The sequence below is a fragment of the Salminus brasiliensis genome, chromosome 1, assembly GCF_030463535.1.
Source record: "Salminus brasiliensis chromosome 1, fSalBra1.hap2, whole genome shotgun sequence".
Taxonomy (NCBI): domain Eukaryota; kingdom Metazoa; phylum Chordata; class Actinopteri; order Characiformes; family Bryconidae; genus Salminus; species Salminus brasiliensis.
Genome location: NC_132878.1, coordinates 60020730 through 60033913, shown reverse-complemented (window position 1 = coordinate 60033913; position 13184 = coordinate 60020730). Strand labels below are relative to the sequence as shown.

At 42.0% G+C, this 13184-nt stretch overlaps 2 protein-coding genes and 4 non-coding genes across 8 annotated transcripts; 1 reads left to right on the top strand and 5 right to left on the bottom strand.

Moving 5' to 3' along the window:
- Positions 1 to 971: 971 nt before the first annotated feature.
- rps7 (ribosomal protein S7) lies at positions 972 to 5188 on the bottom strand. Its single transcript, XM_072684402.1, has 7 exons — positions 5160 to 5188; positions 4413 to 4496; positions 4042 to 4113; positions 3475 to 3618; positions 2030 to 2094; positions 1454 to 1604; positions 972 to 1083 (listed from the first exon to the last, which is right to left on the bottom strand). Exons 2-7 carry the CDS (start codon positions 4485 to 4487, stop codon positions 1006 to 1008), a joined length of 585 nt encoding a protein of 194 aa, XP_072540503.1. The 5' UTR covers positions 4488 to 4496; positions 5160 to 5188; the 3' UTR covers positions 972 to 1005.
- Positions 1201 to 1421, bottom strand: LOC140538396 (small nucleolar RNA SNORA73 family). The gene has a single exon (XR_011977751.1). It is a non-coding gene; the product is annotated as a small nucleolar RNA SNORA73 family (small nucleolar RNA).
- LOC140538413 (small nucleolar RNA SNORA73 family) lies at positions 1714 to 1935 on the bottom strand. Its single transcript, XR_011977754.1, has one exon. It is a non-coding gene; the product is annotated as a small nucleolar RNA SNORA73 family (small nucleolar RNA).
- On the bottom strand, positions 2163 to 2382 carry LOC140538406 (small nucleolar RNA SNORA73 family). The gene has a single exon (XR_011977753.1). It is a non-coding gene; the product is annotated as a small nucleolar RNA SNORA73 family (small nucleolar RNA).
- On the bottom strand, positions 3737 to 3957 carry LOC140538401 (small nucleolar RNA SNORA73 family). The gene has a single exon (XR_011977752.1). It is a non-coding gene; the product is annotated as a small nucleolar RNA SNORA73 family (small nucleolar RNA).
- An 899-nt stretch (positions 5189 to 6087) lies between the features above and the next one.
- rnaseh1 (ribonuclease H1) lies at positions 6088 to 10918 on the top strand. Of its 3 annotated transcripts, none has more exons than XM_072697084.1 (9): positions 6088 to 6224; positions 6408 to 6500; positions 6606 to 6736; positions 7530 to 7679; positions 7801 to 7900; positions 9669 to 9723; positions 9822 to 9906; positions 10047 to 10171; positions 10541 to 10918. In XM_072697084.1, exons 2-9 carry the CDS (start codon positions 6433 to 6435, stop codon positions 10625 to 10627), a joined length of 801 nt encoding a protein of 266 aa, XP_072553185.1. In that variant the 5' UTR covers positions 6088 to 6224; positions 6408 to 6432; the 3' UTR covers positions 10628 to 10918. The 3 variants fall into 3 exon arrangements, with proteins under 3 accessions (XP_072553185.1, XP_072553176.1, XP_072553167.1); XM_072697075.1 differs by having other exon boundaries at positions 6396 to 6500; XM_072697066.1 differs by having other exon boundaries at positions 6088 to 6500.
- The last annotated feature ends 2266 nt before the right edge of the window (positions 10919 to 13184 follow it).

Here is a 13184-nt window from a genome sequence, read left to right as displayed (position 1 = left end):
CAGAAACACAGTGTGCAAGACCGGATTCTAGCTCGAAATCCGAGTCCTGAACGTCCACAGCTTGTAGAAGAAAACCACAAAACACAAACCTTTAAAACCCAACTCCAGTAGCAGACACTACTGAAAAAGGGGGTTCGTTTGAAGAGCTGGTCTAACCTGGACCTTGAATTAACCATGCAAAGCCAGCCGAGTTCACCCAGGAAATAAAGCACTTCTGCTCAAGTGACCACTCCACATACACACTTCCATGTTTTTGGGTGGCACTCAGCAACTGATTTACTGGTTAATAATAAAACACTCTAATGTTTTTTTTATTAATTTGCCCCAAAAGTTAATTTTAATCATATCATATTCACCAGGTGTTGGGACACATTGAATTTGGCTTCCGCCTTAACCCCTTCCGCAGCAAACACAGACTGAGCACAGGTATCAAATCCACAACCACCTGGTCAACCTCTGCACTCTAACTCCTGAGCCACCATTCTGCGCAGTTGCCCAGTTCACAGTCACTCCAAGTAGACTAAAGAAACGAAAAATTATTACTAAACAGACCTGTTCTGTTCATGAAATTGAGGTAAATTAAGCAATACTTCTGTTCACTCCTTTCTACTGGTGCCACATCTGCAGTAAGTACAAAAGACTTGTCTTGAGAAAGTATGTATATTGCAAGCAATAGAGCCCAAACAGATTTATATATATAAAAAAGCCAATCATCATTAAGCTGTAAAATGCAGCATTTAGGAGAAACCTTCTGAGCAGTGAAAGGGAGTGAAACTGATGTGTTCCTCAACAAGCCAAATTCACATCACTGGAAGCTACACTTCAATTGCAGGATTCATCCAGTCATCCTGAAAAGAGGACTTCACTAATGAAATTGTGTGAACAGTAAACTGCATTCATCAAAAAGGTACAATCCAGTATTATCAGTCAACCAATGAAGATACACAAGGAATAACTCATAATGAGAGTCATGATGGTATACAAATTTATTTTGCCATCTGCTCTTTACAGCTGGAATTCTGGGAATTCAAATACAACATCTTTGCCTGTGAGCTTCTTGTACACACCAGAGAAGGTCTCAACCTGAAAAACAAATTTCAGACAGTAAAAAAAAAAAAATATATACATATGTATGACATTACTTGTCTGGTACAAATGCAAGACACTACTTCAAGAGTTTTAATGAGCTTGAACAAGGAAAACTGTGCGCTGCATGGTTTACCTCCCCAGTAACGGCCCAAAGGGCTCTGGGAAGATCTAGGAATATACAGGACGCAGTCCTCACCAGCTAAGAGCTGGGGACATGCATGCTCTCCAACGTCGTGGAACGGGACTGTACGTCATGGCACTAGTGTGCTACGCTCCCATACGCCACACAGACAGAGCCATATGAGAGCAACCTCACAGGGTGTCCGCGTTGGTTAGTTGGTTTGTTTGAGGAGGAGGCACTCACCTTGTGTTCAACATTGTTTTGCTGTGCCTTGTCAAGGTGGACCCGGATGAGCCGACTACTGTCCAGTTTCACGTGAATCCTCTTGCCAACAATCTCACTGGGGTAGACCAGGTCTTCAAGGATGGCATCGTGCACAGAAGTAAGAGTTCGGCTACAGAACAAAATCCCAGTTATTAGTGAACAATCATTACAGCAGTAAACGCCACAAAATCTGCAGCCAGCTCATTTTTAAAAACAAAAATGTTCTACCGAAAGATTATGCTTGTGCGCTGCATGGTTTACCTCCCCAGTAACGGCCCAAAGGGCTCTGAGAAGATCTAGGAATATACAGGACGCAGTCCTCACCAGCTAAGAGCCGGGGACATGCATGCTCTCCAACGTCGTGGAACGGGACTGTACGTCATGGCACTAAACGTGCTACGCTCCCATACGCCACACAGACAGAGCCATATGAGAGCAACCTCACAGGGTGTCCGCGTTGGTTTATTATATGAATGGTTGCAAGTAAAAATCACTAGTTTTTAGACACAAACTTCAAACATCTTAAACACGAGAAGTATTAAGCATCAGGCTTACTTCCTGGGACGCTTCTGCTTGTTCTTTGTGCGGCTTTTCCTTGTGGGCTTGGGCAGGATCCTCCTCTGTAACAATCAAGATCAGAATTAAAATCTTGTCATTCTGAATTATAATCATCCAAAACATCTTTGAGGATTGTGCGCTGCATGGTTTACCTCCCCAGTAACGGCCCAAGGGCTCTGGGAAGATCTAGGAATATACAGGACGCAGTCCTCACCAGCTAAGAGCTGGGGACATGCATGCTCTCCAACGTCGTGGAACGGGACTGTACGTCATGGCACTAATGTGCTACGCTCCCATACGCCACACAGACAGAGCCATATGAGAGCAACCTCACAGGGTGTCCGCGTTGGTTGTGTTCAGTCATACACCACAAAATACTGCATTATATATAACAAATTAGTGCACAGCTACTTGGAGAGAATGACTTCTTCCAATCACTAAAGGCTATTAAAACTGAAACTACTTAATTCTTAGCTATGAAAGTAGCAAATTAAGGTACAAATGGTCCCCTCCAGCAAGCAGCACTTGTACATTAAAGTAAAATGAAAAGAATAATCTTTGCCAAAGAATGTCTTTTTGCTATGCCATTACTAATCCATGGCCTATATTGTATGAATTAGTGTAAATCCCACAAGTACCAAGTGATTTGTTCATATTGCTTATCATTTATCAGACAAAGCATACATGGAATTTAGTAGAAAAGCTCAAGCAGTGAACAGATTAATTTACCCCCTCCACATGTATTAGGCCAGGAGTTTCCTATTGTAGTGCTGAGATCCCACTATGTGCACACACTTGACACCCCCCCCCCCCCACACACACACACACACCTCATACAGGACACCCAATTACACAACTAACAAGTACATAATCTGATGGGCCAGCTGTTTTAATACAGTCTTTAGAAATGTGTAGACAAACCATTAAAACAGTCTCTGTACTAGGACACATTTTAATTGACTTCAAAATAAGACCAAAGGATCCATGGCATCAAGAGGTCATGAACAGAAACTCACTGTAGAGGTTGATCATAGATCAGCACCCATATTTCATGAAGCTCCATGCACACGGGCAGTTGTCTTTTGGATAAGTGGTCAGACCTCAGTGAACAGTTTCTGGTCTGCTTATCCAAAATATAAGGGTCCATGTGCATTAAGCATCCCAGAACATGGACGCTAATCTATGATGACCATCTTGTGCCATTTAGTTACTTTTCCTGACAGTAGATCCTAGACCTGCAGTCCTACTCTGTAAAGTTTTAAATACAGGCCAAAAATTAAGATTTTCACAGTGGTCACCATTTTGTATTGCCCTTTTAGTCTTTACACTGAATTTTTGCACAAAATACAACTAATCAAGCTGCAGCTTTTTCAATTTTATTCAATTCTATTTAAGACATTAGTAACCAGAAGGGGCACACCATGTGGTGCCATTGTCTTTACCTGTGCAATGAAGACCACATGCTTGCCGCTAAACTTCTTCTCCAACTCGCGCACAAGCCGCACCTGGATCTTCTGGAAGGACTTCAGCTGGGGCACAGGCACAAAGATGATGATGGCTTTCCTGCTACCACCAACCTCAATTTCCTGAAAGCACAAAAAGCCAGCATTTATTAACCCTGTTTGTCTCAAACACACCAGCCTGTTCGGTTGGCAATATTTGTGGAAAGGTGAAATGTTAAGACTGACAGACTTAAACAAGGAAAACTGTGCACTGCATGGTTTACCTCCCCAGTAACGGCCCAAGGGCTCTGGGAAGATCTAGGAATATACAGGACGCAGTCCTCACCAGCTAAGAGCCGGGGACATGCATGCTCTCCAACGTCGTGGAACGGGACTGTACGTCATGGCACTAAACGTGCTACGCTCCCATACGCCACACAGACAGAGCCATATGAGAGCAACCTCACAGGGTGTCCGCGTTGGTTTTTAATCCTTCAACATCAAAAACTCGTTCAGTGCATTACAAGAACACAAGTTTATGAGGAACTCTGAAAAGTCATTCCTAACCTTTGCAGCTGTGATGTTGAGCTCCCTCAGCTGAGCCTTCAAGTCAGAGTTCATCTCCAGCTCAAGAAGAGCCTGTAATAAACAGAACAAGAAAACAGTAAGAACACACAAGCAATTCTGTAGTGCAGTGTTAACACAGATCCTGCTGGGGTTTACACATTTTTACAGTTATCACATATACCATCATTTCAGTAGTAGTAGTAGTAGTAGTAGTAAAGTAGCTAAATGGTTGGTCTATTAGCAGAACACACCTACATGACAGCAGAGGTGCTCCATGGCCAGACTACAGAACTAACTTGGACGTAGCAAAAGGGAAGAGGTCCAGCAGGATCTTACAGGGTAAAAATTAACAACTTATTTTACCATTTTACCTGGGAAATGCCAGACTCGAACTCATCTGGCTTTTCGCCGTTCGGCTTCACGATTTTCGCGCTGGTACTGAACATGGCCTATGTCTGAAACAAAACAAACGTGTCCATGTAAAATCTCTAGTCAGTCAGCAAGAATACTGCCTCTTAACATGCCTCGGTTAGATAAAGGCTAGCTAACTTTACGAAGTCTTAGTGGGTTTAACCACCAGCAAGCCACACGTCTGTTCTATCACTAGATGAAGTGATCCACATAAACATTGATCCGACGTTAAACATTTAAGGGTTTGGTTTCTCGACACCCAATTTGAAGACATCTGACTTATTCGTTTAACGCTGCAGACTCCTTGCATGACACCATTAGCATGTCTTGCTAACACTAAGGCTCTTCGCAGAGTAATAGGCGATTAGTGGGTGAGTTAACTCTAGTTTAATTCATACGTCTAACAAATCAATGAGAAAACTAATCTCAGCAGGTCTCAGTGTCTGGAACACACTCTTACTGGGTAACACGCGAACACAGGCCTGGGCTTCTCAGCCCGCTCCTCCATGGAAAGTAACCCACGTCGGCTAGCCATCCAAAAACTACGAAAATACATTTCTTGTACTTGCCATCCAGCATTACAAGCACCCTTATCTAACGCATCCCCGTATATTCGCCCAACACAACCCCAGAAAAACGCAATAAATAGCAAAAATATAACATTTTGACACATTATCCTTCCAAGTGATCAGATTCAAGTAACCCACCTCGGTCAACGACGGCCTGGGAAGAGGCCGAAATCTCGCGAGAGGCCGGTAAAAGCGCGTCTCCCTGAGCATCATGGGAAGAAGAGCAGTTTAGCGTTGAAGCCGCTAGGGGCGCACTCTCCAGCAAACAGCGGCCTGAAGTGATTCAGTAAAACGTGGGTGAAATGTGGTCATTATCTATATCAAAATATTTGACACTAAATAATGCAGAGCATTAAAAAAAAACACTGCCTCGCCCTGGTTTGATGGATTTTGGACGACCTGTGTTGATAACGAAATACAGAATGATTTGTGTGAAATCACAACACCCCTAACTACAAGGCTCCTGATGACACCTACAAATCACGAAATTAATCTAAGCACTGCCTGAAACTTCTAAAACTAAACTAAAATAAGTGATCAATAATTGTCATCAAAGAAATTAAAAATATGATAATACATGTACTGTACGTCGTCGCTGGCACGCTCTACAATCGCAACTTCACTTTTCAGTGGAAGTCACATTGGAGCATTTCTGCTGGTTCTTTCATCGTGAACCTGTGACACGATGTAAAGAGCAACTTTTAGATTATATTGGGTCAAAAAGTGAAAGAAAAAAAGCACAAATGGAGATGCAACGTTAGATACGAGGCTAGAATTAGCGAGGCTGCATGATAGCAAGGCTACTGATCTTGACGTGCCTGATTTGTAGCTCATGGTGTCACTAAATATTAAAGGTTTCTAGTATTTTATTATTTCGGCTGTAGTAGATATATGTGGATGGAAGCAAGCTACACACCTCGATAACCAAATAAACCATCCTCCATAATTTGACAAATTCATATAACACTCAGGGTAGTGGTTGGTTTAGATAGGGGACCACGCTTCTACTGTCTACTGTCTGCTGTCCAGGAGATGGCGCTAATGCTACATGATAAAAACACAGCAAACAAGCGGACGAAGAAGAAGAAGCAGAAGAAGAGCGTGTGTGTGGGTTTAGTCCGGGTTTGTCCCTAAACCTGCCCTGCTTAGTCTCGAGGCTCGGACCTGTGCAGTCTTCTGTCTGCTCGTCTCTTCTGTGGAAACGTGTGTACTTATTCAGTTCAGACGTTTGGCTGTAGTGTGTTTAGTGTTAATCGAAAGCCCTGCTGCGCAGCCGGTTGTGTGTTAGAGAGGTTGATGGCGAGCACTGCAGTAATGAGGTGATGGCACTGTGGTGTGAGTGGAGGTTATGCTGAGGCTGCACAGTTTCTGTAGTGTTGTTCGCAGGGCTCTCTCTGCTGGCGTGGACGTGATGGGGAAGAAAACAGGGTGCTTCTACGCCGTGAAGAAAGGCCACAATCCCGGTGTATATCAAACATGGTGAGCATACCAGCTCTTCTCCAGCGCTGAGGTTACTCTGAACACGCCCAGGCTTTGTTGGTATCGTATAGTCATGGACGGGTGTTCCTGCTCTGTGTCCTAAAGGGATGAATGCAAGTTCCAAGTGGACAAGTTCCCCCATGCTCAGTATAAGAAGTTTGGCGCTGAAGAGGATGCTTGGGCTTTTGTGAGGAACGAGGCCCCGAGATTACTCCTCACAACATCAACAACAAAGGGTAGAGGAAGATGATTTCAATAACTGTCTAGCTCTCTGTCTGTATATAATTAAGTCATTCCCCTCCACCAATTCCACATGGTTCAATCGTGCTAGGTTATTGACTATAGGGTTGTTGATTTGATACCCGGGTCTGATCTGGGGTGCTGTGGCCAACCCAGTTGTAGTGTACCAGTATAACAACCATAGTAGTCCAGAGTAGTTTATGTGAAATACTTTATAGATAATGTTGTTTTTGAGTATTATTATTATTATTATTATTATTATTGCTCATTTGTTTTTGGTGATATGACCAAAGTGTCTACGGCATCAATAAGCTATGCCATTATATTGGCTATTTAAAAATTCCAGAGAAAATAGGTTTGTCTTCTGAGGTTTATGTGTAATGTTGATTGTGGTAAAATGGTGGCAAATCTGTGTGAAAAAATATTCTTTAAGATCTATTATGCCTTTGTTTTAGGCCAATAAAGTATCTCAACAGTTGTTGTAAAAGTATAACTTGGAAACTTTATTTGTAGTCATTAAATCCTTCACATGTCAGGTTTCTTTCACCACTGTTGAAAACAGTTCATCACGGTCACGCAAGCCCTCATCCCCCAAAACAGTAACTTTCAATGTAAAGATTTTATTCCAAGTCATTTTGGAGCATTTCTATTGGTCTATTCATCATGGCACTTTAACAGACTCTAATGAAGAACTGTCAGGTTCATATTGACAGACTCAAGGTTTTTGCTGGTATAAACAACTATTTACATCCTAACAATGAAATGATTCCATCTGTTCTATTTGTCTAGATTGTAATGACCAGCAGTTGCCCACCAGTGTTCCAGTGGTAGTTAAAAGGCCGATTGAGGATAACCAGGTTTATGAAACGACTTCAAAAAGGTTTAAACCGATTGAAGAGACCTCTGCTACAGCCAGTACTGATGGGTTCACTTACATGGGTAATGGTCTCAGACTTCTCTTGTCAGCAGTAATATCGCTGTGACTATGTCCTCATGAATTAGCAGCCGTTTACTACATGTGGAGCCAACACAAGTCTGTTTGTGCTGGCCTTATTTGTAGGAGATGCCGTGGTGGTGTATACAGATGGCTGCTGTTCAGGCAATGGAAGGCAAGGCGCTCGTGCAGGGATTGGAGTTTACTGGGGTCCTGATCACCCTCTGTGAGTAGTGCAGTTTAATAACACTTAATTTATAATAATAATAATAATAGACAGTGACCAGATGCTGTTATTACAGAAATGTGTATTTATTTAGTTATTTAGTTATTTTTTTAGTTATTTTTAAACATGCATACACACATGCGACCACGTCTGTTTCCACAGAAGTTGTTCTACTGCAAAGAGTGTTATTGTTTGTGGACAACTGTGACCGGTAGTCATTACTAGCATTAATTACTGTAATATGCCATCAAAATATCAGACACTGCAGACGCATTGTCCCATTCTCTCACCTTAGTGTGCTGATGTTGATAAACTTGGGAAATGAAATACTGCAGTGATGGTGAATAATGAGCTGACAGTGGCTGTTCATTAAGAGAAATAGCACAGCATGCTTGAACTTGGGAAATGAAAACTGGAAGTTCTGCCAAAACAGCTCTGATCCATTGAGGCATGAACTCCACAAGACATAGACCCGCATGAACTTTTCAGCAGTTTGTCCTACAGAAGCTTTTCTATGGGATCATGTACCAGTGAGTCTTGGGTGACCTTGACCCCATTGCCGGTTTACCATTTGTCCATCTGTGGAGCATTTATGTACCAACCACAGCGTACCAGAAACACCCTAGAAGACCTGCAGTTTGAGATACTCTACCCTTCAAGAACTTTTAATAGCCTAATATATCCCACTCCTTGGCAGATGCCATTGTAAAAAGATAATCAGTGGTGTTTACTTCATGTCTTAATATTATGGCTTATCATTGTGTGTGTATAATGTTAACTGTAACTTGCATTTTTGTTGTTTTGAGGTATTTACGCCTCCGTTGGTTGGTTAGTAATGTATAACTGGCTATCAACCTCTTTTAAAATGGTAGTTTTAGTAGGCAGACGATAATATGATAAGATTGTTCCTCAATTAACATTAAGATAATTGTAAAAAAAAAAAATCTTATAGTGAGCCTGTCAAATCTTAATGTGGGACTAAAGTGAGTGTTTTTTAAAAATGTCCACTGAGGTTAACTGTTTGTTGTGCAATCCTAACTAATAGTCATTAATATACACTGTTCATAATTTCTTCTGAAGCTAAGGGTAGTAAAGAGATCCAGTTTTTGCTGAAGTAACTCTCCGCTATCTAGGGAAGGCTTTCTACTAGTTTTGTGAGCATTGCTGTGAAAATTTGATTGTATTAAGTGAAAAAAAGTTTTTGTGAGGTCAGGACGTTGGCTAATCACAATTCCACCTCATCCTCAACTCCCCCACTTATCCCAAAAGTATTGGATGAAGCACCATCATTCCAGAGAACAGTTACACTGCTCGGTGCTGGGGGTCTTTATACTCCTCTAGCCCACACCTGGTATTGGATAAGGTGCCAACAGGTTCATGTTTATCTGCTGCAGCGTCTCCAATTCTATTCTATTGGCAGTACTCCTGTGTGTGAGTGCATTTGCACCTCTGTGTCAGCAATAGGTGCAACTTAAAGTGGCTGAATGCCTTCATTAGAAGGTTTGGTCAGTGTTCCTAGCAGTTCTTAAGATCACTATTGTAGTCCTTCTGCTTGTGGTTCGTCTGTGTTTGTAATGTGGATTATATATACACACACGCGCACACATGCACACACTTAAATATCTTCAGGAACTTAACCCTGTAGGTTAGTAGATGGATACTGTAAAAACAAGTGAACATCAAGAGAACTTCAGGTAGTCCTTAAGTGTTGGAAAAGTAGGTATGTACTACGTTTCTGATTTTAATGTTTTTGCTGTATTTCTTACAGAAATGTTGCTGAGAGGCTTTCAGGAAGACAGACAAACCAAAGAGCTGAACTGCAGGCAAGTTTGTGTGTGTGTGCCAGAAGCCTTGCAATTAAGTATGTTAAACATTCTGCCTGCTGTTGATGAGCTGATCATTCTGTTTTTTTCCGGTTCAGGCTGCCTGTAAGGCACTGGAGCAAGCCAGAGACATGAATATCAAAAAGCTTGTGCTGTACACAGACAGCAAATTCACTATTAATGGTATGCATGACCTCCTGTTTCAGTTAACGCATAGAAAAGTCCTTATTATCCAAGGGGTTATGTTGCTCCTGGTGTTTATATTGGAAAACCTTTCATTCTTTTATACGGAGTTGGTCTAACCTTTTGTTTCCTCTACAAAGGAATCACAAGCTGGGTGAAGAACTGGAAAATCAATGGCTGGAGGTTAAAAACTGGTAAAGAGGTGCTCAATAAAGAGGACTTCAAAAAGCTTGACCAACTAAACGAAGAACTCAAGGTCATATGGGTATGTTTCCTGATGTGGGTGGTATGTCTACTGTCTGGTTCATGTCAAAGAATCACAGCTTATGTAGAGGAATATTTGAAGCGTTTCTTTGACTGGGCTGCACTTTAGCGACTCAGTGCAAAGTTTAATGGAGATTGTATTTGTGTCTGCATTAACCACTGACATCTGAGACTAGCTGGATAGAAAATCTCTGACTTCATCTGTCTGTTGTCATTGCCATGTGTAACCTCTGAATTTAAATGCATTTATTAGAGAACATGAAAAGGGCTTAAGTGTATTTTGGACCCTGTGGAAGCTGTGCTAACCTTGTCTGTCCTTTTTTTTGTTTTTTTTTTTTTTTTTTTTTTAATTTATTTATTTTATATACAGTTACATATCTCGGGCCATGCTGGTTATAAAGGAAACGAGGAGGCAGATAGACTCTCCAGAGAGGGAGCCGCAAAGCCTGAATGCTAGCTGAAGAAGACTGCTGCATGTTTATCTTTTGAGTTTGCATCTTTCTGTGGGTAACTCTGAGCTTGTGTATAATTGGTCCGTGATGGACCGTGAAATGTTTCCTTTGTTTTCTAAATGTTACTTCAAGTTTTATTAATCAAAAGTTTATGCCTTTGCAGAATTTGCAAGGTGTCCATTTTGCCTATATATTGTTTGTCTGAGTACATCTACAGGACCAGAGATTACATTTTGTGAATATGTAAGAGGTGAAATGATTAAACATTAAATAAATTATTTTTACTGTATCCTAAACTGTTTGCGTTCTTGAATTATGTATTGCATAGTCCACCCACTATAGTGCTAATACTCTATTTCAACACCAGATGGCACTACAGATTATTTTATGGGTTACTGGAATACACTTTTAAAATGACACTTTTATACTTCTTTTTAAAGAAGAATTGAGGATAAGAGAGGATTCCTAGATTTTTAAGCTTGGTGTTGTATGCATAGTATGATACAATTGCACTGTACAATGTCCAGCATGGGGAGGGTGATAACAGTATTCAGGTGGCATTCATACACTGTATATTCTGCATCTGTAAATATTGCAACCATTTTCTGATTTAGAGAAGCAACTTCATGTGCCTAGAGAAGCCCAGACTCTTTGAGCTGTGATCAACAGTGTAATTGCATCCTCTGTTTCAGCTATTTATCTCCACACTGTGGTTAGACTGCTCTCCCCAGCCCTTTTGCAGAAAGCCTGTGTCTAGGCAGAAAAGCTACATGTTGGTTAATATACTGATGAGCCTCTTTCCAAAGAGTATGAATATTTTCTTCTCACGAACAGTACAGGTGTTAATCCTGCCTGTGAAGACTTGTGTCCTTGACACTGATGTGTTAAGGTAACATAGATGCAGCATACATCTTAGCAGGATTCAGTGCGTATCATATCACATAACTGACTCCGAAGATTCTTGCGTGTGATGAGAATAGTTGTCTCAAAGTTTCTGCTAAGCTTACTGTGGCATCGAAAAGGCAATTTCCACTCTCCCCCAGTCACAAAAAAGCCTCTTTGTCTGCAGCGACTGGTCATTACCCAGTGACGCACCAGTGAAACCAACACTGGCAGTAAGCGTGATCCTATACAGAGAAATATTTTCTCTGCAGCTTCATAGTTCTGAGATTGTCTTAATTGGTAGTGAGTGTTTGATGTTATGCTCGTGCTACCATTACCCAACAATCTTTAGTTTGTGCTGATGGGGAAACCCAGTCCTGTTTCTGAACAACACAGTTTGCTAAACATAGTGTGTGTGTGTGTGTGTGTGTGTAACACAGCTCCAGGGGACTGGGGTTGTGGGTTCAATCCCCACTTCCATCACTGTCTGTAGGAGTCTGGTGTGTTTTTTCTGTGTCCATGTGGGTATCTTCCAGCTGCACTTCATAGGTAAACTGGCTTAGCTAAATTGGCTCTAGGGGTGTGTGGTACCCTGCGATGGGCAGGTGCCCTGTGCAGGGGATATTCCTGTCCTGCACCCAATGATTCCAGTTAGGGTCTGGACCCTCCATGACTAACCAGAAATACGTGAATAAGACAGATGGATGGATCACATGGACATACAGAACACATAAGAGTCATACATTTATTGTTTATAAAAAAAAAATAAAAAAAGAGTAATAGTGGATACGGGAGGTCTTCTGTTTGGGAAGCCCTGTAAACTTAGCAACATGCAATTCTAAGCTGAGCTCAAGCTGACTTGTAAAAATGAAAAAATTAGTCATAAGCCCATTATAATTACTTTGCCCTCATACTGCAATGTTACCTCCTGTTTTATTTATTTATTTAATACGTCATCATAATATATGTTAACTTAAATTTTAGTACAATTAGTACATTATGAAACTGATAAAGTTCATTAAAATATTAATTTTAGTGAAATTATAGTAGTAATTCTGCTTTTAAGGGCTATGACTTCAGCCAGCCTCCCACCTGAGGCAGACCGCACCTACCCCACCCCCCCCACCCCCCACCCCCCCAGCTGAGGCAGAGCGGTCTGACATGCTTACAGGAGTAAACTGCTTCGAGCGCGTGCGTTTATGAAACGGCGCGCTCTCCACGTCGCGCACGAGCCGTTTGATAGTCAAACATGTCGCGGTAATTTGTCGAAGATGAAGGCACAGACACACACACCCCTCCGTTATTACCGCACATCTGGTCTCTCCGCTGCCTTCAAACGGAGCTGACTCGGCTCCTCAAATCGTGGAGGACGGCGTGGCGGGAATCTCCCGCTAACGAATCCGGCGCGTGGCCCCTTTGTGGCGGGAACATCAATGGCGGAGCCGGCGCGAGGAGTCACAATCAAACGGGCCCGTTGCTATGGGAGCAAGGCGCGCGCCTCGTCACCTAGCAGACATCTGTTTCCATGACAGCTGTCTGGAGCGGGATGAGCCTTAACTAACTCCCGCCTCAGAACTAGTGTGACTGTTTTTGATACCTCGAGCGGGAGAAGAAAAAAGAGGGGGAGAAGAAGACTGTCAGGAATGTTTTTATTGTTCGGCAGCTCTAATGTAAAGACAG

What these genes read in the sequence shown, in the direction of transcription:
- rps7 (XM_072684402.1), bottom strand. Translation starts at nt 4,487, where the DNA reads ATGTTCAGTACCAGCGCGAAAATCGTGAAGCCGAACGGCGAAAAGCCA. An exon ending in ATGTGGTCTTCATTGCACAG is followed by an intron (nt 2,095 to 3,474) that starts GTAAAGACAATG and finishes TGATTGTTACAG; the next exon opens with AGGAGGATCCTGCCCAAGCC. An exon ending in AAAACAATGTTGAACACAAG is followed by an intron (nt 1,084 to 1,453) that starts GTGAGTGCCTCC and finishes TTTGTTTTTCAG; the next exon opens with GTTGAGACCTTCTCTGGTGT.
- rnaseh1 (XM_072697066.1), top strand. Translation starts at nt 6,370, where the DNA reads ATGCTGAGGCTGCACAGTTTCTGTAGTGTTGTTCGCAGGGCTCTCTCT. An exon ending in TGGGGTCCTGATCACCCTCT is followed by an intron (nt 7,901 to 9,668) that starts GTGAGTAGTGCA and finishes TATTTCTTACAG; the next exon opens with AAATGTTGCTGAGAGGCTTT. An exon ending in AAGAACTCAAGGTCATATGG is followed by an intron (nt 10,172 to 10,540) that starts GTATGTTTCCTG and finishes TTTTATATACAG; the next exon opens with TTACATATCTCGGGCCATGC.